This window comes from Zonotrichia albicollis, chromosome 3 (assembly GCF_047830755.1).
Source record: "Zonotrichia albicollis isolate bZonAlb1 chromosome 3, bZonAlb1.hap1, whole genome shotgun sequence".
In the NCBI taxonomy this organism is placed as follows: Eukaryota; Metazoa; Chordata; class Aves; order Passeriformes; family Passerellidae; genus Zonotrichia; species Zonotrichia albicollis.
The window spans coordinates 2,891,923-2,915,790 of record NC_133821.1 but is presented as its reverse complement, the minus strand read 5'-3'; the positions used below and the strand labels follow the sequence as shown (position 1 = coordinate 2,915,790).

Genomic DNA, 23,868 nt, shown 5'->3' with positions numbered 1-23,868 from the left:
ACCTCAGGAAAAGCCTCAGGAGAAAATGGGCTCCAGCTGAGTCCGTGCCCAAAATGCTGCTGGGCTCGTTTGGGAGCCAGACCCCAAACCAAAATCCCACTGCTGCTGCCAGGCCGGGGTCCTGGAGTGGGGAATTCTGTGCCCTGCTCTGCCAGGGAGGGCCCTGCCTGCCTGCAGTGTTCTGGGGAGAAATCACAGGAATTTGGGAGGCTGAGCATCCACCTCCTCCCTCCAGCACTAAAATCCTTTGGGATTTCCCTGAAACCTCTCCTGGAAACAAACCCAAGCACAAAGCAAGCCTAACCCAAGGCAGAAGGGAAGAGAAAGGACACAATTCCCAGTGGGAGCAGCAGCAAGGGCAGGAAGTGAAAGGAGGGGAAAAATGATAACAGAGGTAAAAAGTGACCACGGAGGAAGCAGCTGCTCAGGAGGGAGGGCAAAACACAAAAGGCAGCAGGAGGGAAGAGAGGAAATCCAGGCACATGCAGGAAATCCTGGGGGATTCCCAGCCCAGCATGGAGGGGATCCCATGGCTCATGGCCCAGCTGGCTCCATTCGTCCCTCTGCTCCTCCCTGCAGGTTTGAAGCTGGGAATCTCTTTACAAACCTCATGGATCCCTTTGGTTCTCCCACCTCAGCCTCCTGCACAGGAGGGACCAGGAGCATCCTTAGCCAGCAGTGCCACAGGAGCTGTCCCCAAAGGTTCTGGGCTCTGAATCCCTGGGATGGGATGGGATGGCATGGGATGGGATGGGATGGGATGGCATGGCATGGCATGGCATGGCATGGCATGGCATGGCATGGCATGGCATGGCATGGCATGGCATGGGATGGCCCTGGAAGCCACGCAGGGTCCAACCCCTCCCATGAGCTCTCCTGGCCCAGCCATGAGCTCACCAGGGCCACGATGGGGTTTAGCTGCAGGCACTGCCATCCCTGAGGAGTTTCCAGCATTCCAGACCAGCTCACCTGCCCCATGAGAACCGAAGCCCAGGAGATGCCTGGTTTGGTTTTGGGGTGTCCCAGGGCCAGGAGCAGCAGCAGCCCCGTGCTGGGCCCCTCTCCCAGCCCCAGCAAAGAGGCACCGAGACGCTCCCAAGTTAAACTCTCCATTTATTGGAACCTTTTACAAAAAACTCAACATTGTGCTCGTGTCGAAGGAGGAGTGTTCCTTGTCTCTCAGTTCCTGTTGGATTTGAAATCCTGGTGCTCACAGCACCGTGGGATTTCACAAGGGGAGGGCAGGGGCCGTGTCACCTCGGTCGTTGCTATTTACAGCGGGAAAGGCCTCGCTCCGTGCCCGGGGGGAGCAGCAGAAACTCTGGAACAGGGAACAGGGGCAGCTGCCAAGAGCCCTTCCCGTCTCCTCAGGGCTGGGATGGTGGAGGCCACGGGCCCCAGGAGCTGGGATGGATCATCCAACCAAACCTGAGCTTCGGAGTGACCCTGGGATGCCCTGAAAATCCCGGGAGAACGACGGGTGGGAGCAAGGAAGGATGTTTGGGATGGTGGCACGGGCAGGAGCACTCTCTGGAAAAGCCCCCTCTCCTCCCAGGTGCTGGCATGTCTCAGGAGCAGAAAGCTGGCTGTGAATGCCAATCCTGTACTCCAGGGGTTCCGTGGTGTTTGGGATGATTTGGGAAGGAGCTGAAGCAGCTCTGGGAGGGGCAGCACCAGCCCTCTGGGTGGGGAAGATGTTCGTGCTGGCATTTCATTTCCCCACAGAATTCCATCCCTCCCTACGCTGCTGCTGCCCAGGTATCTCCCAGGAGCAGCCTCTTTACCCCTTCATCCCAAATCTTTCCCCTTTAGGGGCACTCAGCAAGGAGGAATTCATCCCATGACAGAGAGATCCCTGCACATCCTGTCCCTGCTCCAGCACAGTGGACAGGGGGACCCTCCCAGCAAAAAAACAGCTTGGGAAAAGGCCAAAGAGAGGGAGGAAGAGCAGCTGGATTTGTTCTGATGATCTCTGATCTCAACTGGCCTCAAATCAAAACTCAGCAAGGGAGAGCAGAATTCCCAGCCTGGGGATCTGACTCCCTGAGCATCCCGAGCCCCAGGACACCCTGGGAATGCCAACACTTCCCATCCCATCCATGCTCCCCCAGGCTCTCACTGGAATAACATTTCCCTTTGGATTTGGAAAGCTGAAGGCTGCTGAGCAGTGCCTGTGTTTGGATGAAGTTCAGTCCATCCCACGTCACTCTGTGCTCCAGGAGGGCTGGGAAGGCAGAGCTGACCCCGGGCCTGGGCTCTGCCTGAGCCACGGCATCGCTGCTAACGAACCCCCACTAATGAGGAAGGAATTAAAGCCCTGGAGGAGCTCAGGCCCCTCAGGATTGCTGGAGCTGACACAGCCTGACCAGTGCCACATTCAGAGAATCCTTCCAGGGGTTCCAGGGCGTGCAGGAGTCTCCCATGGCATTTTTAAGGAGACTCTGAGACTTCACGTGCTGCGTTTTGGGCATCTGATGTTAAAACAAAAAGGGAATGGAAAGGGGAAAAACAACATAGGAAAAGATTCCTTGATCCCTTTTGCTGTGGTCAGTGGTGCTGGTGAAGGCACGAGCCGTGGGCTCTGCTGGGAACAGGCTGCTCCTTCCCTCCCCTTCCCACAGAGGAAGTGTCAGTGCTGATAGGAAAGCCTGGGAAGAGCAGTTTGGAGAGGCCCCAAGATGTGGTGCAGGAGGAGCATGGACAGAGCTGACCTTGGGAATGAGCCCAGGAGCTGCTGCTGGACCATCCCTGCTCCCACACACCAGAGACACACCAGGATGACATCCAGGGACATCGAGGTGACCACACAATTGCCACCTTCCCACCTACCCAGCAAGAGCTTCTCCAGGCTGCTCACAAACATCTGGGATGTGCTGAGGGTTAACACCACATGAGGGCCAAGCTCTGCCCTTCCCTCCTGTGCTCCCCTCATGTCCAGCTGGGCCTGAGGCTGAGCTCAGGTGGTCACAGTGTGACAGCATTTTGCTCTGGGGGAGACGAACCAGCTCCAAACCCATGCTGTGTACCAGATCCCAGCAGCATCTGTGTGAAGATGGGAAGCTCCTGTTGGGATTAAGCCTCAGACACAGCCCAAAGCCAGGCTGTGAGGATGGGCTGGGGTTAAGGCAGCTGAGCTGAGGCCCACGGCAAACCCGACACAGGCACGGAGCGCTCTGGGATGGGGACGAGGCAGAGTGGGAATTGCAGCCCTGGCACACCCAGGCTGAGCACAGAGAAGGGTCAGAGCCTGCAGGAGCCCTGGCTGTGCTGCAGGTGGATCTTCCCTAAGCCCCAGACACGCTCCCTGTCTTTAGAGGATCAGCAGGACAAGGTGGGAAAGACACTGAGACAGCAGCAACTGAACCTCTGGGCTGCAGCACGGGAACGGCACAGGGCCAGAGCTGGAGCCAGGCAGGACCATCCAGGACAATCCCACCCCTGTCCAGGGGTTCAGGGTGGGGAGCAGAGCAAAGGGCTCCTCACCTGGTGACACCTGAGAGGCCTCAGCAGCAGCCACAGGGCAAGAGCAGCCAGGATCTGGTGGGTGGGAAGGGCTGTGCCATGGCAGGAAGGATGGAGACAGCAGTGCTAACAGGAGCTGCCCAAACACCTCCAACCTGGCCTTGCTACAGCACCCTGGGATGGGCTGAAGGGTCCAGAGGGGAAAATGGGGTGGGGAGAGGGGAGGGAAAAGAAAAGAAAACAAAAAAAGCGCCTCATGTGGCAAATCTAAAACACTTTCATTTTAAATAACAATAATTATAATTAAAAAGAATGGCTGCCCTTGGCTAGCGAAGGGGCAGAGCCAGTGGCCAGCGAGCCATTCCTCAGTGTATGATCCATGGGTGTGTCCTCACAGGAGCCACAGGGTCCCATTCCCTGTCCAGGTGTGTCCTCACAGGAGCCACGGGGGTCCCATTCCCTGTCCAGGTGAGCCACTTTGGGAAGAGCCCATCCCAATCCAGGCTGGCCCGTTTCCCACAGCCTTCTGCACTCACAGCCCACCAAAGCAGCCCCGTGCCGGCCTCTCCTGCCTCAGCTGGGAGCTGGCAGGGTCCAGCTCTCCCATCCTAGATGAACTTGAAGCATTTCGTCTTGTCGTGGGGCAGGCGGGTCTTGAAGAGGACCGAGTCGACGCGGAACTGGGTGTAGAGCAGGGGCATGTACCCGTACACCTTCACAAAGAAGTTGATGCACTTGTGCCGCTCGTGGAAGTGGGAATCGTCGTGGGACAGAGCCTGGGGACAGCCGGGGCAGCGGAAGGTCCAGCGGGAGGTCACCTGCCAGGAGGGACAGAGGTGTCAATGCCACACTGCCCACAGAGCCCAGCCTGGCACTGCCAGGAGGGACAGAGGTGTCAGTGCCACACTGCCCACAGCCCGGGCACTGCCAGGAGGGACAGAGGTGTCAGTGCCACACTGCCCACAGAGCCCAGCCTGGCACTGCCAGGGTACTCGGATACAGAGGGAACCTCAGCATGGGTTGAGTTGGAAGGGAGCTCAGAGCTCATCCAGTCCCACCCCCTGCCATGGTCAGGGACACCTTGCACTGGCCCAGGGTGCTCCAGCCTGGCCTTGGACACTGCCAGGGATCCAGGGGCAGCCACAGCTTCTCTGGGCACCCTGTGCCAGGGCCTCCTCACCCTCACAGGGAACAATTCCTTCCCAAAATCCCATCCATCCCTGCCCTCTGGCAGTGTGAAGCCATTCCTTGTGTCCTGTCCTTCCATCCCTTGTCCCCAGTCCCTCTCCAGCTCTCCTGGAGCCCCTTTAGGCCCTGGAAGGGACTCTGAGCTCTCCCTGGATCCTTCTCTTCTCCAGGTGAACTCCTCCAGCTCTCCCAGCCTGACTCCAGAGCAGAGATCATCTCTGCCATGGGCAGGGAACCTTTCACCAGGCAGGGAATTCAGTCTGATCAATCCTGTAATGTCAAACCTCACTTCACCTGCTCTGTGGCAGATTCCAAAGGCTGAGCTTTCCCCCTGGAGCTGGATTTCCCTGGAGCAGACACCACCCACTTCCCAAGCAGAGCTTCTGCAGCAGTGCCAGCCCTGGGACAAGGCCCTGGCTGCTGGTGCTTTACCTTGATGGGAGGTTTCCTGGTCAGGTGGGACACCAGGAAGTTCATGGCGATGTCCTCGCAGTTGATGTACTCGTCCACCATGTCCCTGATGGCCTGGGGCATCACGTAGGAGTACAGGTAGGCATAGTACTGCAACGGGAAAGGCTCAGTGTCCCCCAGGTGCTCCAAGGTGACAGTGGCACATGTGGGGTGTGGCTGGCTCAAAACTCAAGGATCGCAGTGGAGACGTTCCCCATAACAGAGTGAATCCCACACTGAGATCCACAGCAGCAGCAAATCCCCCACAGCCACCACCCTCTCCTGGAAGCTCAGGAATGGAGAAATGGGGGTTCCAGCCCCCTCAGATCCTGCTCTGTGCTGCTGTGGATCCACTGGAGATCCTTCCCAGTGCACTCAGGACCAGGTTCTGGTTGTGTTGTTTCAGTTTGGAGAAGGTGAGGGAGAAGGAGCAGAAAGCTCCCCTGTCACAGACATCTTTTATGAAAAATCATTTTTCTTTAGGATTTTTCCTCCTGAGAAACTGAGAAGCCTCAAGAACAAAATGTAAACTGGTTATCTGCTGCTGTGGAATGCAGCAAGTAGATTTTTGATTGGCCCATGTTGGTTGTTTCTAATTAATGGCCAATCACAGCCCAGCTGGCTTGGACAGAGAGCCCAAAGCCACAACCTTTGTTATTCATTCCTTCTTATTCTATTCTTAGCCAGCCTTCTGATGAAATCCTTTCTTCTATTCTTTTAGTATAGTTTTAATGTAATACATATCATAAAATAATAACTCAAGCCTTCTGAAACATGGAGTCAGATCCTCGTCTCTTCCCTCGTCCTGAGACCCCTGTGAACACTGTCACACTTCCCCATTTGTCCTTAAAAAACCAAAACCCCCCCAAATCTGCAGGCTCAGAGGTGGCTGTGAGCAGGAAGGGGCAGCCCTGGCGGGGAGGTCTCACCTTGTGGAAGAAGGCAGCACCAGTGAGCACCATGGAGAGCTCGCAGGAGTAGTTGGAGTTGTAGAGCCAGGACTGGTGCGGGATGTCCCAGGCGTGGTAGCGGCCCGGGAAGCCCACGATGCGATCCCTGGCCTCCCTCCACACCCTGCAAACACAGAGCTGCCCGTCAGACACCGACCTGGGAGCCCACCAGAGCTCCTGAGGGGCTGCAAGGGGTGCAGGGTCTGTACATAAAGGAGTTGGCAACTGCTTATCCAAGGAACACCCAAAGAGCAAAAAGGAAAAGTGTTAAATGTGCTCTTGTCCTACAGCACAGTCTATGCGCAGGGAAAGGGCTCCTAACCCATAAATCAGGGATTCTCTAGCTCATAAGGGCTGTTCTGGAGGTTTAAAAGAAAACTAAAGGCAGAGCAGCCCAGGCTCAGCCTGGGAGGAGCCCAGCATCTCCTGCCTCTTCCCCAAATCGCTGGGACTTTCCATCTCCCAGCAGCTCAGTAAAGCCAAGATTGACCACAGCATCCCCGAATTCCCACTTCTTCCTGGTCAAACCACCACAGCCTCCCTCAAGGAAAGCTTCAAGGCCAGGTTGGATGGGGCTTGGAGCACCCTGGGATAGTGGGAGGTGTCCCTGGCCATGGCAGGGTGGGACTGGATGAGCTTTGAGCTCCCTTCCCACCCAAACCATTCCAGGACTCTAGAAATTCCACAATTCCCTAATTCTGTGAAAAGCTGCTGAGAGCTGAAGGCCCCGGTGTCTCCTGAGGGAAGACCTGGATCTCCAAGGTGCTGGCTCCTCATCCCAAACTGCAGCTCTCTGGGCTCTGGCCTCACAGGAAAACCTCCAGAGCCCTGAGTGCTTCCCTCACCCCGACACGTGCCCACAGTCCAGCCTTGGGAATGAAATCCTGAATTTTGCATGTGGAGCGTGGGATTGCTTAATGCTCTGCTCTCATCTGCAGCTCACGCTCCTGCAGAGAAATCCCCCAGGAGAGCTGCAACACTGGCTGCAATAATTAGGGAAAAAGTCGGTGCCTGATGCCTGAGCTGGGAAACAAAGCCAGCTTGCACAGGCAGGGGTGCTTGGCTTCCTCTGGATCCTTCATTCGCCCTCCCTGCTGCTCAGTGCCCAAGCTGTGACCCCAGACTGCACGGACAACTCCCCGTGCACACACAAGGGGTTTCCCTTCCTGCCAGGCACAAAACTGGGCACTAAGTGCCATTTTTGGGGGTTTTCCCTCATTTGGATGTTTTTCCCACAAGCCCTGTTCTGGGAGAGCTACAGGAGGAGAGCAGAAGATTCCCTGAGCTTTCCTGACACTGATGGAGCACAAACGTGTTTGCTGTTCAGTCCTCCACCCCAATTAATGAAATTCCAAGATAATCCTGAGAAATCAACACCACCAGCAGCTTCCCTGGCTCTGTCCTCCTCCCAGCACAATCCAGGGTGATTGTTTAGAAAAGCTGGAAGTCGAAACCATTTATTCCCTTTCACTTCTCCCACATCTTCACTTTCCTCCCAGCTCAGCCACAAAAATCAGGATTTCTCTGGAGAATCATTCTGGGGGTGCTCAGAGAGCTGCCTCCAGCTCCCTCCTGAGTGGCAAAAACGATGCTTTTGGCCCCAAAAATCAAAGCCTGGAGCAAAGTTTTGACAAAGCACAGTTGCTGTGGGCAGGGGTTCACTCCAGCAGCTCCTGGGAGTGTTAACACAGGGAGGCTTTGTGGGAGCAGGGTGTCTGTAATCAGGAACATGAGTGACATTAACACAGGGCAATAATGACCTTCATTTGATGCTCTCCAGGGCTAATCAGCAAAACAGAGACCAAAAAAGGGAGAAAACAGCCCAGTTTGGATAAAAAGCCTGGAATGGGGCAGGCAAGAGAAGCCAGGAATCCTGACGCCTCCTCAGGTGCTTTAATCCCTCTCACACCTCATTTCTCATCTCTCTGAAGGATCCTGGTGGGTTTCCAGGCATTTTGTGCCTTTAAATCCCCCTCCCAAGCAGGTTTTGGTGCCCATCTCCCACCCCCAGGCAGCTGCTGGGTGTTCTCTGATGGGAATGGCAGCTCCTGCTCCTGGTGGCTCCTGGTGGCTCCTTGAGGCTCCTTGAGGCTCCTTGAGGCACCCTCAGTCCCCAGCAGCTCCTGGCAGGGAGGAGCTCTGGCTGCAGGAGCTGCAGGAGCAGCTGGCACAAAGCTCCCCAGCAGGAGCCCCCTCATCCCTGTCAGCAGGGAGATTGTGGCAGGGAAAAGTCAGGGGAGAGCTGGAGCTGGAGCAGAGCAGGGTGGGAGTGAGAGCAGCAGAACCTGCCTTTGGTGGGGACATCATCTGCCTTTGGTGGGGACATCATCTGCTTTTGCTGAGGGACATCATCTGCCTCTGCTGGGGGACATCATCTGCCTTTGGTGGGGACATCATCTGCCTCTGCTGGGGGACATCATCTGCCTTTGGTGGGGACATCATCTGCCTCTGCTGGGGGACATCATCTCCTGGGGGACATCATCTGCCTCTGCTAGGGGACATCATCTCCCTTTGCTGAGGGACATCTTCTGCCTTTGCCTGCTGTGCCCAAAGAACTGTCACACCCCAGTGTCACACGGAGCAGAGGGTGGCAGCCACCACCACCACCTGAGCATCATCCTGGCCTTGCCTCTGGCTCATGGATGGAGTGAAAGCCTCTTGGATTTGTTTTCCAGGCCCTGCCCACCCTAGCAAACCACAGGCCTTAAAGCCATTCCAGGGCCATTATCAGCGTAGTAAAAACTGAAGAGTTGGGTTAAGAAATGTGGGAAATGGGGTTTCCTCACTGGAATCAGGTTCTTCACCCCATTAATGCATGTTTCTCCAAGGAGCAGAGCTGGGAAGCCACAGGAAGGGATGTGCCAGCCCCTGGCTGCTCCCTGGGCAGGTCCTGGCCATGGGGAGGAGCAGTTTGTGGGGAAGGCCCTGTCAGCCCTGACTGTGTCTCTGGCTGCTCTGTGAGCAGGTCCTGGCCGTGGGGAGCAGCAGTTTGTGGGTAAGGACATGCCAGCCCTGACTGTGTCTCCTGCTGCTCCCTGGGCAGGTCCTGGCTGTGGGGAGCAGCAGTTTGTGGGGAAGGACATGCCAGCCCTGACTGTGTCCCTGGCTGCTCTGTGAGCAGGTCCTGGCCGTGGGGAGGAGCAGTTTGCGGGCAGGGCTCACCTGAAGCCGAACATGATCTCGTCGTGGCGCAGGTGGGCGTCGTCGTCGATGGACAGGATGGCCTCGGTCTCGATCTCGTCCCAGGGCAGGAACCGGTTGTTGAGGCTGTTCTTCTCCGTGCGCACCACCTGCAGGGCACAGGGACATCAGGGACATTTATGGGGCTGCAGGGGACAAGGTTTGGGGCTGGGGCTGTGGTGGCCCTGATGACTGCAGGTGGCAGTGACATTTACAGGGCTGCAGGGGACAAGGTGAGTCTCGGGTGTGGCATTGCTGGAATGGCTCCCGAGATATTAAAGAGTCTTTTTTCCCAGCCCAGCGACTGAAGAAGTTGAGATTCCTCATCTCCGTTTTTCAAGGTTGTTTAATTTGCTCTTATCTCATACATTGTCTTTCTCCAACCTGCTGAGATCTGCCTGGCAGGTTGGTTCCTGGCACACTGACCACCCTTGTGTTAGCTTTTTATACTAAAGTGTTATCTTTTTATACTAAAAACTACCTGTACTTTATTTACAATAACTTCCCAATACCTATCACCTATGTTAGACAGTGAGCTTCTACTCTAAACCAATCTGTAAGTGTCACCATCACAGCAGAAGATGGAGGCCAAGAAGGAGAAGGAGGACAGGACATGCCCAGATTCCTCCATCTTGCCTCTTGAACCCCCATTCTAAAACCCCAAAATTCTACTTTTCCACCCTGTGACAAATTCACTAACATTCTACTCAAACTCTTGTGGCTTGCAAATCTTCCCACAAAGTTGGTAATTGTTTCCATGGGCTAAAATCAAGGGCACAGGGGGGTCTGACTCTGTGCCAAGGTCTCTGAGCCTCCTGCCAGGGTCTGGAATCACCCAGGGCAGGCAGAGGAATGTCCTGGGTTCCAGCAGGTGAGGGTTTGGGGCTGGGCTGTGCCAGCTGTGGTGGCCCTGATGACCTGTGGGTGACAGTGACATTTATGGGGCTGCAGGGGACAAGGTGAGGGTTTGGGGCAGGGCTGTGCCAGCTGTGGTGGCCTGCAGAAGCTGAATTGCTGTTGGTATAATCCAGGGTAAGGAAGCAAAAAGAATCTTTGCATAACATCCACAGATGTTTATTCAGATGTTCAGGTCCCAGCACCCTCACCCAGAGGGGCTGAGTTTGGGTCTGACCCTGGTCTTGGGGCAGCACAAAGGTGAGATCCAGTCAGGGAACGGGGAGGAGAGGCTCAGGGCCACAGGAACGGACACAGGAACAGGGGAAGGAGCCAGTGGGGTCTGAGAGCTTTTGAGGGAAGCTTCTTGTGTGTCCCTGAAGCAGGGAATGGCCCCCAGGGTCTCCCCAGTGGCCCTGGATGGGGAGTGCTCCAAAGCCACAGAGTGCTGGCTCAGCCCAGCAGCAGCTCCAGCAATTCCCCCACCCCAGCCACACAGCTGGAAAATCCCACTGAACTTCCCCCTTTTCCAAGAATCATAGAACAGAATGATGGGGCTGGAAGGAGCACACCAGGATCATCCAATCCAATCCCTGCACAGACACCCCAACAATCCCACCCTGTGCATCCCTATGGGCATTGTCCAAATGCTCCTGGCACCTTTGGGAATGTCACATTGGGAATGTCACCATTCCCTGGGGAGATGTTCCAGTGCCTGACACCCTCTGGAGAAGAACATTTTCCTGATATCCAGCCTAACCCTCCCCTGGCACAGTTTCACATCATTCCTGACAGCCCCACCCACCTGGATCCTTCCCCCTGCTGATCCAAAGTCACTCCATCCATCCCACATTTCCCACCCCATTCAATCCCTCCAGTCCGTTCCCTGCCTCTGCTCTGAACAATCTCCATTTCAAAAATTAAGCCCAGCCTGGTGAAAAGACCAAAGCACCACAGCAAGAGAGCTCCATTAAATAAGATCACATCTGATCCCACAGAAAAGCCCACGCTGAAACCATTAACAGGGGAAATATTTGTATCGGGATCTGCGTGACAGCTGGGATGATTAAATTCCCATGGAAAGCCAGACTTGGAGCTTTCATCTGCTGACAGCTCCAGGGGGGATGGAAAACTCAGCAGGAACATGTTGAATGCTGCACTGAAGAGCCATCAAAAGCACCAACAATTCACTGCAAGAGAGCAAACTGGGCAGCTCTGGGCTGTGGAAAAGCAGGGCCAGAGCTGAGCTGGCAGCATGCCCACCCCAGGAGCTCCGTGGTTCCATCAGGACATGGAAAAAGCAGGGACAATGTTGAATTCCTGATCCTGCTCCTTCCCAAGGTGGAGAAGCATCACAAAACCCAGCTCAGTGGCTGAAGGGTTTTCCAGAGGCAGCAGATGCTCCCAGGGGCTCCTGCTCTGCCTGGGAACTGCTGGAAAATGGGAGGCAGGAATCGGGGTGGGATGGGGGGAGGAGGGAAGCAGGAGGAGACAACTCCACACTCCGTGCTCAGCTCTGGGAAGGACCTGGAAATGCTGGAGTGGGAAAACTCCAGGGAGAGCTCAGAACCCCCTCCAGGGCCTGAAGGGGCTCCAGGAGAGCTGGAGAGTGTCACCATCCCATTTTCTGGAAAAATCCCTTTGCCAGGATTTCTTCTCCTGGGAAGCTGAGAGGCCTCAGAGAAAAGGAAAACAATAATTATCTGATTTGCTTCTCCTGTGTTTTGCTGCTTTGGAATGTGTTTGAACATTGTTTATCCAACAGGTCAGTGTTTGATTGGCTTCATGTGGATTGTTTTGACTCACTGGCCAATCATGGCCAAGCTGTGTCGAGGCTCTGGAAAGAGACATGAGTTTTCTTTAATTTGTTTTTATTATCTTTTAGCCTTCTGTCTGTATATTTTCTGTATTCTTTAGTATATAATATAGCACTTATAATATAATATAGTATATAGTATATAGTATATAATATATAACATATTGTATGTTGTATATTATATATAGTATTCTTTTACATAATATAGTATCATAAAATAATAAATTAGCCTTCTAGGAACATGGAGCCAGATGTGTCATTTCCTTCCTTCATCTGGGAACCCCTCAGATACAAGAGGAGAGGGACTGGGGACAGAGGATGGAGGGACAGGACACAGGGAATGGCTGCACACTGCCACAGGGCAGGGACAGGTGGGATATTGGGAAGGAATTCTTGGCTGTGAGAGTGGGGAGGCCCTGGAATAGAATTCCCAGAGAAGCTGTGGCTGCCCCTGGATCCCTGGAAGTGTCCAAGGCCAGGTTGGATGAGCTTGGATCAACCTGGGACAGTGGAAGGTGTCCCTGTCCATGGCAGGGGCTGGCATGGGATGATCTTTCAGGTTCCTTCCCTCCCAAACCATTCTGTGATGAATTTCCAGCTTGCTTTGCAATAAACTGTGTGGGATAAAACCCCACCTGCTGTATAAATATGGGTGATCCAACACATGAGGTGATTTAATTTTCTTGGTGTGACTGATCAGGCTGTCTGGAACAAACAGCTCCCATTTAGTGGTGGTGAAGCATCTCCAGAAAGTGCAGAAGACCCTGATCCTGACATTGACCCCGTGCAGCTGGGAGAGGAGGGAGGAGCTGGAGCTGGGCAGGGATAACCTGGGAGCAGGTGCAGGAGCTGTTTGAGGGAGGGAGGGGACATTTGGAGCTGGGTAATTTGGCCCTGTGGCACTGATGAATGTCACTGAACCTTGCTCAGATGTGGCAGTCAGGGCTCCCAGGTTTCTCTTGGCTTTCCCTGGATGTGAACTTCCCGCTGTCCCTGGGTTGTGAAGTGTCCAAGGCCAGGCTGGAGCAGCCTGGGATGGTGGGAGTGTTCCTGCCCATGGCAGGGGTGGGATGAGATGGGCTTTGAGGTTCCTTCCCACCAAAGATCATTCTGGAATCCTCCAAGTCACCAACATGAATCTGCTGTGAGCCCCAGGGCAGAGGAGCTGGCACTGGGAGAGCTCTGCCAGGAGCTCCCAGCAGAGTGGAAGAAGCCCCCTTTTCCCTCCAACGCCAACCCTGCTCCTTGGGAATTGTCTCTCCTCAGCTCCCACCCCCTGCCCCGCTGGGTCTCAGCCCCAGAGAGCCCAGAGGTGCCATCTCCCACCCTCTCTCTGCCCTTTTTCAGACTCTCAGGTCTCCATCTCTCCCCCAGCACTGCTTCTCCTGCCTTTCCATCATTTTAATGACCAATTCCGCCACAACTTTGCTCCTTCATGGTCTCGAGCCAAGAGCTCTGTCAAACCCCAAGGACAGATTCCCTCAGCCCTGGGAGCCAGCAGCTCCTTCCCAAGGAGATTCAACAGGGAGGAGGACACAAAATCCGCCAGAGAACAAGAGAGACCCCAGAGAACAACAAGAGAGACCCCAGCCCATCACCAGCCCCACCTCCCCTCACAGCACGGGCTCCAAACTCAGAGCAGAGCACCAGTGGTGGGATCTGCACCAAATTCCAACTCCTCCAGACTCAAACCCACTCCAGAGTGTGTCCTTCTCTCCTTATTTTGGTTATTTTTGACTTTTGTTTGGGATTAATTCTCTTTAAAACCCTTTGCCATCAGCTGAAAGGCCCAGAGCTCAAAACCATGAGCAGTTTGCAAAGTTTGGAGACACCTAAAATGCCTCCAAGCACCCAACAGACCACATCAGAAGCTTCTTCTCCTTTTAGAAGGAGAAGAAAATCAGTTAGAAAATCAGTTGCAGGTGATTCAGTCCCACAACCTGGAATTTGTTTGATTTGAGGAGCACAAACCACAAATCCATTACATCCATTTCCTGCCAGCATTTTGTTGCTCACAGACACCCCAAACAAATGGATCTTAAAAAAACCTGAGAGAAAACTAAACCAGAGCATAAATCCAGAGTCTGCCCAGCAATAATGTCCTTTTACCAATACCTTAAAACACATTTTTATACATAAACACACACAAAAAAAAGCAGCAAAATCAATACCTTCCAGCAACCTCCTTACTGGTGAGGCTTCATGCTTAAGCTTTAACTGAAGTGTCACATATCACTGGATGGTGGAAACACGAGGAATGCCCGTGCCCTTGGAGAAGTTCTGACAGCTCGGCTCAGTGAACTGGATTGATTCCTGGGCAAAGAGCAAACCCTGCAAGAACCTGGGAGCCTCACTGCTCATGTCAGGGGAGAAAAGCCGGGAGGGTGCCCTGAGGAGAGCTGGGTAAACTGGGGAGACACTGAATGAGCTCTCCGGAGAAGGATCTGCTTCCATCTTCGCCAAAAATGAGAGATTCTACCCCAAAAGGGCTGGGGGAAAAATCAGGGTGGGGTGGGGACACCACGAGCTCCCTCTGCTCCACTGAAGAACAGGACTTGGATCCTGTCCATGCAGAAAGGGTTAACTCCTCTCCTGGACCAGAAAGGGTTAACTCACCTCCTGGACCAGAAAGGGTTAACTCACCTGCTGGATCAGAAAGGGTTAACTCCTCTCCTGGACCAGAAAGGGTTAACTCACCTGCTGGATCAGAAAGGGTTAACTCCTCTCCTGGACCAGAAAGGGTTAACTCCTCTCCTGGATCAGGGTTCTTGGTTTTCCCAGCTTTTACAGAGAAGGGGCAGCTGAGAGCTTTTTAAACTGTTTTATTCCATTTTCAGTCTTGCAGAAGGGTGAGACAGAAGAGATGTAAAACTCAACACCATTCCAGCAGAAGCCACCCTATTTCCTGGTTATACCTCAGGAATGTTTCCCAGCTTTTGCCACACAGTGCTGCTAACACTTCCAACACCAATCACCTCTATTTTTACCCCACAATGCATCTTTCACAGTCCTAAATTCTCTAAAATATCTGGTGTTTCTGCAAGGTCATGTTTTGAAACTTGTTGAAACTTGTTCCTGGTTCAATCTCTCTCTCAACAATGTCATCTCTATTCCATGGCCTTCCTAAGGCAGCTCATCTTATCCCAAAGTTTGCACACAGATGTACAAAACTGTGAGCTTTCTGTCAGGAAATTTTGAGAATTATTTTTAATAATTTTGAGAATTATTTATAAATCCATTTCTCACAGTGGGTGACCAGTCTGAGCAGCCCAGGCTTGGAACTTGGCTCCAGAGGTGCCACCATTGCTGATCTTCATCCCATCCTCATCCTCGTTCCCACCTGAGCCGGGTCACTTCCCACCCTCCTTCCTCAAGGCTTCTCCCACCTGCACATGTGGGGAAGAAATCAATTAAAAATCAGCCAATCAAGGCTTAATAGAGGTCAGGGTGGGCTCTGTTGGAGGACTTTGGGAGATGGCAAACTCTGGGAAAAGGGAACAAGAAGTTCCAAGTATCCCTGAAGCCGCCCTGTCACATACATTTATTTTCAACTCCTCAATTTTCAACTCTGAATTGGCCAAATCCAGACACGTTTTGATGAAGAAAGTTGCCTGGATTGGCAGCTGAGACCCACAGACTGAGATCCACCAGGGTCCCTCCTCTACACATCAGGCACGAGGGCTGGGATTACTGACAAGGCTCCCGGGAAGGAGGGAAGGGTGTGCAGATCCATAAAGTGAATAAATCACATCCTTCATTCCCACTCCTGCTCCCTCTGCAGCCAAGGTGTGAGATCAGACTGGCACCTGCTGCTCTGCAAATGCAGCCAGAGATGGGCACGAGGAACACAACAACTCTGCCTGGTGCCACCAAACAGCATCTCCTGGAAGACGGGTCATTGCTTGGGAGTGAAGCTCTCAGAACGAGTTTGCACTGAGCCAAGCAACAAATGTGGGGTGTGAGACAGGGACAAAGCCTCAGGCTGGGTAAAGGAGGAGGAATTTCCTCGTGGAAAGGGTGGCTGGGCATTGGAAGGGGCTGCCAGGGAGGTTTGGGGTCCCCATCCCTGCAGGTGTCCCAGGATGGGCTGGATGAGGCACTCGGTGACAAGGTGGGGATTGGGCACAGCCTGAACTCGATGGCCCTGAAGGATTTTTCCAGCCTGGAGGATTCTGGGATTCTGATCATTCCAGCCTGAATGATTCTGGGATTCTGATCATTCCAGCCTGAATGATTCTGGGATTCTCTCAACATCCTGGCTCCAGCAGGAATTCTGGCACTGGGCAAGGCTCCACATGGAAACTCCACCCTGAGGTTCCCTTTGCTTTGATCCTGGTGTCTCTGAGCTCATCTCATGGAAGGAGAGAAGAGGCTGAGCCCAGGCAGGCGGGCTCCATGACAAGCAGCCAAGGACAGGCGCCAGGGAGAAGCCAAAGGAGCTCTGTCATCCCCAGAGATGCCACCCAGAATCTCTGCAGCCATTCCCAGCGAGGTGACATCGCAGTAAATCCCGCGAGCCCGAGCACGGCCACACGTTAAACTCCATTTTCTCAGTGTTTTATCACCGCCTGTTCTGGGCAGGCTGAGCTGGCAGGGTCCCTGTGGCTCTCAGCCCAGCCCTCAAACCTGCCTGGCTGCCCCCACCAAGGACAACCTTGGTTGTGCTCATTGGAGGTTTCCCAGCGCAGCCTCACACCCGCCCTGCCCACGCAGAGCCTCTTCCCTCCTGCCAACCCCAACTCCCACCACCAGAAAACCCTCAGAGGACACAAATCCATCCAGCTCCTGCTGGCCAGCATCCTGCTCTCCAAAGCCAACAGATCCAGGCCTTTGGCTCAGCCGGGAGTTCCTCATTTCATGAGAAATGAAATAATCTGGCCTCACTCGATACAACACGAGGCTCCTCCAGGCACATTGGCAGAGCCTCATGGGCAGGAGGAGATGGGATGCAATCATGGCATTTCCACCACAGCCAAGCCCCTGGAATCATGCCTTTCCTCCCCAAAACCTCGCTCTTTTTCCCAACACAGACCCAAAAACTCGAGGAAATGAGTCTGGCACAACACAGGGCTCCAGGGCGTTTGTGGCAGCTCTGGATGAGCTGCAAATCCAGCAGGAATTGCTGCCCTGCACTTTGACACTGTGTGAGCAGGGTGTCAAAGCTCCTGCCAGACACACTGCCAGATATCTGAGCAGGCTGGCATTTTGTAGGAAAAAAAAAAAAATAGATGTTGTTTTGTGTTTGTGATAATGAATGTTTCAAAAACCTGGGACATGGAGGTGAAATCGCAGATGCACAAAAAGCAGCTCTGAGGTGTTTGGTAGGACAGTGATATTTGGGTGTTACCTCGGGGTTAACACACCCAGATCCTGATAAATCAATAAATGGGAATGGCTGGGACCTCAGCTCCTACAGGCACATCCTGAGGCAGATCCTGGGTCCTGCTGCATCCAGCCAAAGCCACAGGGAATGTGCTCCTCTCGTGACTGGTCTGTCCCCACCAACCCCCCTCACCATTCCCAGCTTTGTTCCAGGGCTGGATGAGTCCCAGGATGTGCCTGGATGGAGCTGTGGTGTCCAAGGGGGACATCACTCCTCACCCATCCCATAGAAATCCTCTGGATTTTCCAAAAATTCAATTTATGTGAGCATCCAGCCCAACCCTGACCCTGCTAGCAGGATGTTTCCTCAGTCATGCACTGCCTGAGGAGCTGTCCCTGCTTTTTACCGTGGTTTCCCCTGGCAATTCTTCACCTTCTTGTTTTCCCCTTTAATCCTGCCTTGTAAAGATGGATTGGGAAGTTCCTGTTATCCCTTTCTCATGTATTAATTATTCCCTGCTCCTTCCTCTTCACCTTGAAACAGCCACAGCCCCTCCTTTATGCCCTGAACCTCCAGCTTTGCTACCTCTGACTTCAAGCATTTTCCAACTCTGAATTAAAAGGATTTATAGACTATTTTAAGACTCATCTCCAGAGGTATCAGAAGGGTATTTAGCTCCAAAGCCATGCAAAGGCAGCGCAGGCTGAATGTAAATTGGCAAAACAGAGGCATTTTAAAAATACTTGTAATTAAATAATGCAACATAAAACCCAGCATAAATTATCCCCTGCTGAGAACAAAACCACACAGGAAGAGACCATGGAAAGGCTTTTTTTGTGATGCTGTGTCCATGCACAGAAAATGTGCAAACACTTGGTCTCCCTTTAAACTCCTCAGCTGAGATCAGTGGGTCGCTCGTCTCCGAGAGGAGCAAACAGCTTGAGATCCAAATAAAACTGATTATTTATTCATTTTCGTACAGGAGCAGCTGTGCATCTTCCCAGAGAAAGGAGAGGAGAAGGATGCTCCTTTTAACATGAAAGGGATGCAGCAGATACTGATTTTTATTCTCTGTGTGTTGCTGTTAGTGGCTGTGCAATTAGAGATGCACATGGAGCTGCTTGTCCAATTAGATTTATTTTACAATTAATTGTAATTATTTGGCTCAAAGAAGGTCCCTGGGATAACACACTGTCATGTTCCAATACTTCCACTGCTGCAGCTCATTCCCTTCTCCACTTCCCAAAATTCCTGTGTGTGCTTTTCATGAAAGCTCACAGGGAAAAACTGCAGAGTGCAAAGCTCGTGATCCAACTTCCACTGGCAGGTCTGGGACCACGAGCCAGATTTATGAGCTGCTGTTTGCTGGGAAGCCAAAAAAAGTCATTTCAAGAAGAAAGAGCTCGCTCTTTGGGGAGTTTTGATACTGATAACCCAAATTTTTAGGGTTTTTTGCAGTGGGATGGGCAATTCCCAAAGGTGTCATCATGGAATCACAGAATCATCAAGATGGAGAAATCAAAGGGGATCAAAGCATTGATCCATGATCCACACCCAGCACATCCATGTGTTCTAAAACCACCTCAGGGATGGGGACTGCAGCCCTGCCCCGGGCAGTTCCAATGTCTGGCCACCTTTTCCATGGAGAAATTCCTCCTGGTGTCCAACCTGAACCTCCCCTGGCACAGCTTGAGGCCGTTCCCTCTCCTCCTGTCCCTGTTCCCTGGGAGCAGAGCCCAACCCCCCTGGCTGTCCCCTCCTGTCAGGAGCTGTGCAGAGCCACAAGGTCCCCCCTGAGCCTCCTTTTCTCCAGGCTGAGCCCCTTTCCAGCTCCCTCAGCCCCTCCTGGTGCTCCAGCCCCTTCCCCAGCTCTGTTCCCTTCCCTGGACACCCTCCAGCCCCTCAATGTCCCTCTTGTCACGACGGTCCCCAAACTGAACCTGGCATTGGAAGTGCCACGTGTGATGTCCTGACAGATGCCACTGTCCTTTCCCAACTCTCTCTCAAGCTGCAGCTGGATGAACCTGGCTGTTTTCACGTGGAAAATCTTGAAAATTCCAATGGAATTCTGCCCAGTCCCAGATGCCAGGGCTGAAACACCCCAGGGTGACAATGGATGGCAGCAGGAGTGTCCCCAGCACGGATTCAGCACCAGCAGAACATCTGCACACTGTTATTTGTCAGGTCTCAACTTCATCCTCTGTGCCTCTTCTTCCTCTCCAAATACCCCTTGGATGTTTTAGTGGCAATTTTAACATCAAAAATGTTGTTCTGATGAAATGGGGACACCTTCCTCACACTGCCTGTACCCAACCCAGGTAAAACACAGAGATGCCATTTGAGACCACTGCTGAGACAGAGAGCACACAGAAAGAGGGCAGGCAGCAGCTCCTAACTCCATCCAAAAGGCGCAGTGTTCCTTCCTGGAGCTCAGGGATGAGGGATTCAAACCACTTGTGGGTAGCAAAAACCTCCCAGCCTGGTAAATACCAACAATTCAGGAATGATGTGTGCAGCCAGTGAGCCTGGGGACAAATCCCACCCTCCTGTTTGACATAACCCAGACCCTGGGATTGAGCAGGAGTTTGGCTGAGCCAGCTGCAGATCCCTGGAGCAGAGAGAGCCTGAGGAGCACATCAGCTTGCAGTGACCCCTGCTCTGAACTGGCTCCCAGCTCCTGGATCTGATTTGGGAATTGCAGGGAAGCTGCCACAAGGAACTGGCTGGGAAAGCCTGGCTTTATTTTGGCCAAAATATTCATTTTCCCTGTCTGCCTCACTGTCCCAGTGGAGCACTCAGAGCTATGTCAGGCCCGGTAGGAGCTCCTTGTAATCCTTGAAGAGCCAAAGGAGAGCCTGGAACAGCCAACAAGAGCCCAAGACCCACTCACAGGCTGCAACTCCCCAACCAGATTTCAATAAACACTCAAAACCCCAAAACTTGTAAAGTTTGAAAGCTCAGATCTCCCTCAGCTAACTCCTGCACCTGTGATTTCCCTGGACAAGGCACATTGGCAGTGCCCTGATCCCCTCTGAGCAGCCTGGCAGCAAACAGCCTGGGAGCCTGGGGTGGATCTGAGAGGGGCTGCCACCTCTCATCTGTGAGACAGGAGATGGAGAAGTCAGGAGGGGGATCAGGAGCACCCCTGAGGTCTCCTGCCCTTGCCAGGACATCAGAGCCAGGCCATGGCATGGGAGGGAATCCAGCAACTTCCATCCTGGAGCCACAGAAACGCTCAGCAGAGAGGCAGGGAAGAGCAGAGTGCTGGGAATGCAAGGGCTGTGATCCCAGGGGATTATTGGAAATGCCTCCTTTCTGCTCACTAAGTGAGGCACAGCTTATCTTTCCACACTTTGCTCTTTGGCTCACAGCCCAGCTGCTTTAATTACCAGAGGCTTTCGTCAGTGCAAATCCTCTGTATTGTTGTGCAATTACTCCTTCAGCAGGTTCCTCCTGGAGATCTGTCAGACAGGATTTCCACCACAGCAGGAAAACAAAACACCTGACAGAGCAGGTGCCATCATTTGTAAATTTGCTCCCATTGGTGCATCTCATTCTTTGGAATGCATCACACCCAAGGATGCTCCGAGATGTTGCCAACATTTCAAAGCTGCTCTGACCCATCCCACAAAGAGCTTCAGTGCAAACATTTGTGTCTGAGGGCATCCAAATGAACATCACAGCCCCACAAAGGGAGGAGGGAATTGGAGTCAGGCTATAACTCACTGAGCAGCTACTAAAAACCTGGAATATAGACTCTGATACAGAAGCAGAGCCATCAAGTTTGCAGGCAGGTTATTGTTTTGATGGGAAGAGGACAGAGGATTTATTAATGTTTATGTGCCTGGGAGCAGCAACCATAAAGCACTCAGGCACAGAAACTCACTTGTGGCTTCCAGGTGGATTCCAGACCAGGAGCCTTCCAGGGATTTCTGAGATGAGAAGGCTGAGATCTCACTGGGGAAGCTCTGGGTGAAATGAAGCTTTGCTGCCACCATGCCTGCCCTCGAATTCACCGTGCAGGGATGAGAGCTCCTTTATGGAACTGTCCCAGTGCCCACACCACAATTCCCAAATTGGATTTTTGTCCTTCATTGTTGCTGTTGTTCCAGGAGCCCAATTCATTGAGAACTGCAATTTCCATCAGCTCCAACAGCTGAGGACAGGGTTGGGATGTCCTCCTGGATGTGGCCAAATAAAGGGAGAGGCATCTTACCCAAATTTTACACAATTTTCCCTCCAGGTGCCAGAGCCAGTCTGGACACCAGGTCTAGACCGGTTTCTATGAATTTCCCTTTGCTCCTTTTTGGAGCAAAATTTCTGGATCCTAGTTGTTGGAATCCTTGGCTAAATCCTGCTTTACCTGGTCCCCATCTCACACCGTCATCCTTCTACCCAGAAGAGCAGAGAACTCAAGCCATGGGCAGTGTCATGTCCTTCAAACCTTGATTTATCCCAAAGCTTTTAATACTTGCTCCAACAAAACCCAGGAGGAAAAAAAATGCTTCCATCAATACTTAGTGCCAAACACATGGTTGGGATGAATCCAGACTCCCACAAGCCAGTATGGGTTGGGAATTAAGGACCAGCATGTGTTAGAAATTACAGAAATCACATAAATGAGTCACAATTCAAAACAATTCCTTTTATAAATTTCTGATAAAATCAACCTAATTAATACCAGTGGTCTGAAAGCAGTTTGTGTTGTCACCTGCATTTGAGAGCAAGAGGAAAATGAGCGCTGTTGGGAAGAATTATCCAGTTTATGGCTGTCCTGAGGCTTTTCTTGTTCCCTCTCAGCTCTCTCCTGTCACAGGCCAGGAGGGGCTGTCCCTTATCACAGAGATAAGCCAGGCTCCCACAGGCCAGGGCAGCTCAGAGATCAAAGCCATGATCAGGCTGGAAATGGAACTTCCCTGCCCCAAATGCTTTCAGTGTGGGGAACAAAACCCATTTCTGTTCCCTCCACAAGCTCAAACCCCTCAGAGCTCAGTTCAAACGAGCATTCAGGAACCTGGAGACTTTGCTGAACTATTTGGATGTTAAATTGTGATCTGGGAAGATAAAAGCTTCAGATTTCCCATCTTTCTGGTGTTAGAAAATCTGGGAATAGGTGAAAACAGGATTTCTGTGAATTTATATGGAGACATACAAGTGGATGTTTCAGTGACCAGGTGTGGCTTTCTCTGTGCCTCAGTTTCCCTCTAGTGCCCTTAGCTCCTTGCTGATGGTGCTTTGGCCAATTTCAGGAGAAGGAAAAAAATCCTCACTTTTCTTCACAGGACTAACACAGATTTTCATTAATTAACTAAAGGCTTTAAATAAATGGAAGTGCCTGATTTTCTGATAGGTTTTAAGATGTCATAAGGAGAAAACGCTCTATCCTTTCTGAGTGCCTGCAGTGAAATAACTGATTCCAAGGACAAAGAGAAAACAAAGTGCAGCCCTTGGCTCTGAATCCAGCTGCTCCATCACCTGCTGTTTCACAGATGAACCTTTTCCAGAAGTCCAGGAAAATCCAGGTGCTGTTTTTGGAGAGGGAACCACTCCATATGCCCAGCAGGGCAGGGAGACCCATCAGGCTTTATCAGCAGCCACAGTTTGATTTCATGAAAATGGGGAAAAAAGCATCCATGGGTTTGATTGATTTTCATTAAAAGCTTTAAATAAATGGAAGTGTCTGATTTTCTCATAGGCTCTAAGATGACATCCCCTCACTGTCATCAGGAGACAAAGCTCCATCCTTTCTGGGTGCTTGCAGGGAAACAATTCCAGGGATTCTGGAGCCAAGGGGAAAACAAACTGCAGCCCTTGGCTCTGAATCCAGCTGCTCCATCACCTGCTCTCAATGGCTTTTCACAGGAGATGAAATTTTTCCAGAAGCCCAGGGAAATCCAGGTGCTGCTTTTTGGAAAGGGGAGCACTCCATATACCCAGCAGGGCAGGGAGACCCATCAGATTTTATCACCAACCACATGATTTCATGAAAATGGGACAAAAAGCACTCATGGGTTTGATAAGAGAGCAGCATCTGCTTCCTCACCAGGCACAGGTGAGGGAAGGGGAAGGAACTGTGGGGAAAAGGGGAAGGAGAGTGTCCCAAAATGTTGGGAGTAAATCATCCCCTTCTCCTTGAGAGCTGCGATGTCTCTGCTGATCGACCCACAGAGCCTGGGGAGGAGCTGGGAGCTGCATCAGACCCTCAGCAACAAGCAGCGATTAAAACCTGTCTCCTGCTTCCCTCATATCCAAGAGGCACCTTCCTCTCTGTAACCTCCTCATGTCCCTCACAGCTGCCTCTTTGATGTCCCAATGCCCCACGAGGTCCCTCCTGCTGCAGCAAACACAGATTTTCCTTTTTCCTCTCTATTTAATACCCCAAATTCCTGACCTCAGTGAGTCCTGCTCCTGTGCCAGGGGATCCATCCGTGTCCTGTGGCACAACATCAGCTTATGGCCACTCTGGGAGACCAGGCTGTCTTCACAAATAAGGCAGCCTGTGCAGAATGCACAATCAAACGGCTTTGCACAGCACAACTGCTCCACCAGGACAGATAAAAGCCTGGCAAGAAAGGAAATGCAGATACCCAGGCTCTGGGACTTTA

At 52.4% G+C, this 23,868-nt stretch overlaps 1 protein-coding gene across 14 annotated transcripts in view; it reads right to left on the bottom strand.

The window, feature by feature from the left end:
* Positions 1 to 1,095: 1,095 nt before the first annotated feature.
* Positions 1,096 to 23,868, bottom strand: part of EXTL3 (exostosin like glycosyltransferase 3) — a 160,211-nt gene continuing 137,438 nt past the window's right edge. For all 14 annotated transcript variants that reach the window (XM_074536465.1, XM_074536462.1, XM_074536468.1 and 11 more), the window contains 4 exons: positions 9,213 to 9,340; positions 6,030 to 6,174; positions 5,083 to 5,211; positions 1,096 to 4,280 (listed from right to left, as the gene is read on the bottom strand). In XM_074536465.1, the coding sequence (XP_074392566.1) occupies positions 4,071 to 4,280; positions 5,083 to 5,211; positions 6,030 to 6,174; positions 9,213 to 9,340 (612 nt within the window). In that variant the 3' untranslated portion in view covers positions 1,096 to 4,070. The remainder of the gene's footprint in view (positions 4,281 to 5,082; positions 5,212 to 6,029; positions 6,175 to 9,212; positions 9,341 to 23,868) is intronic.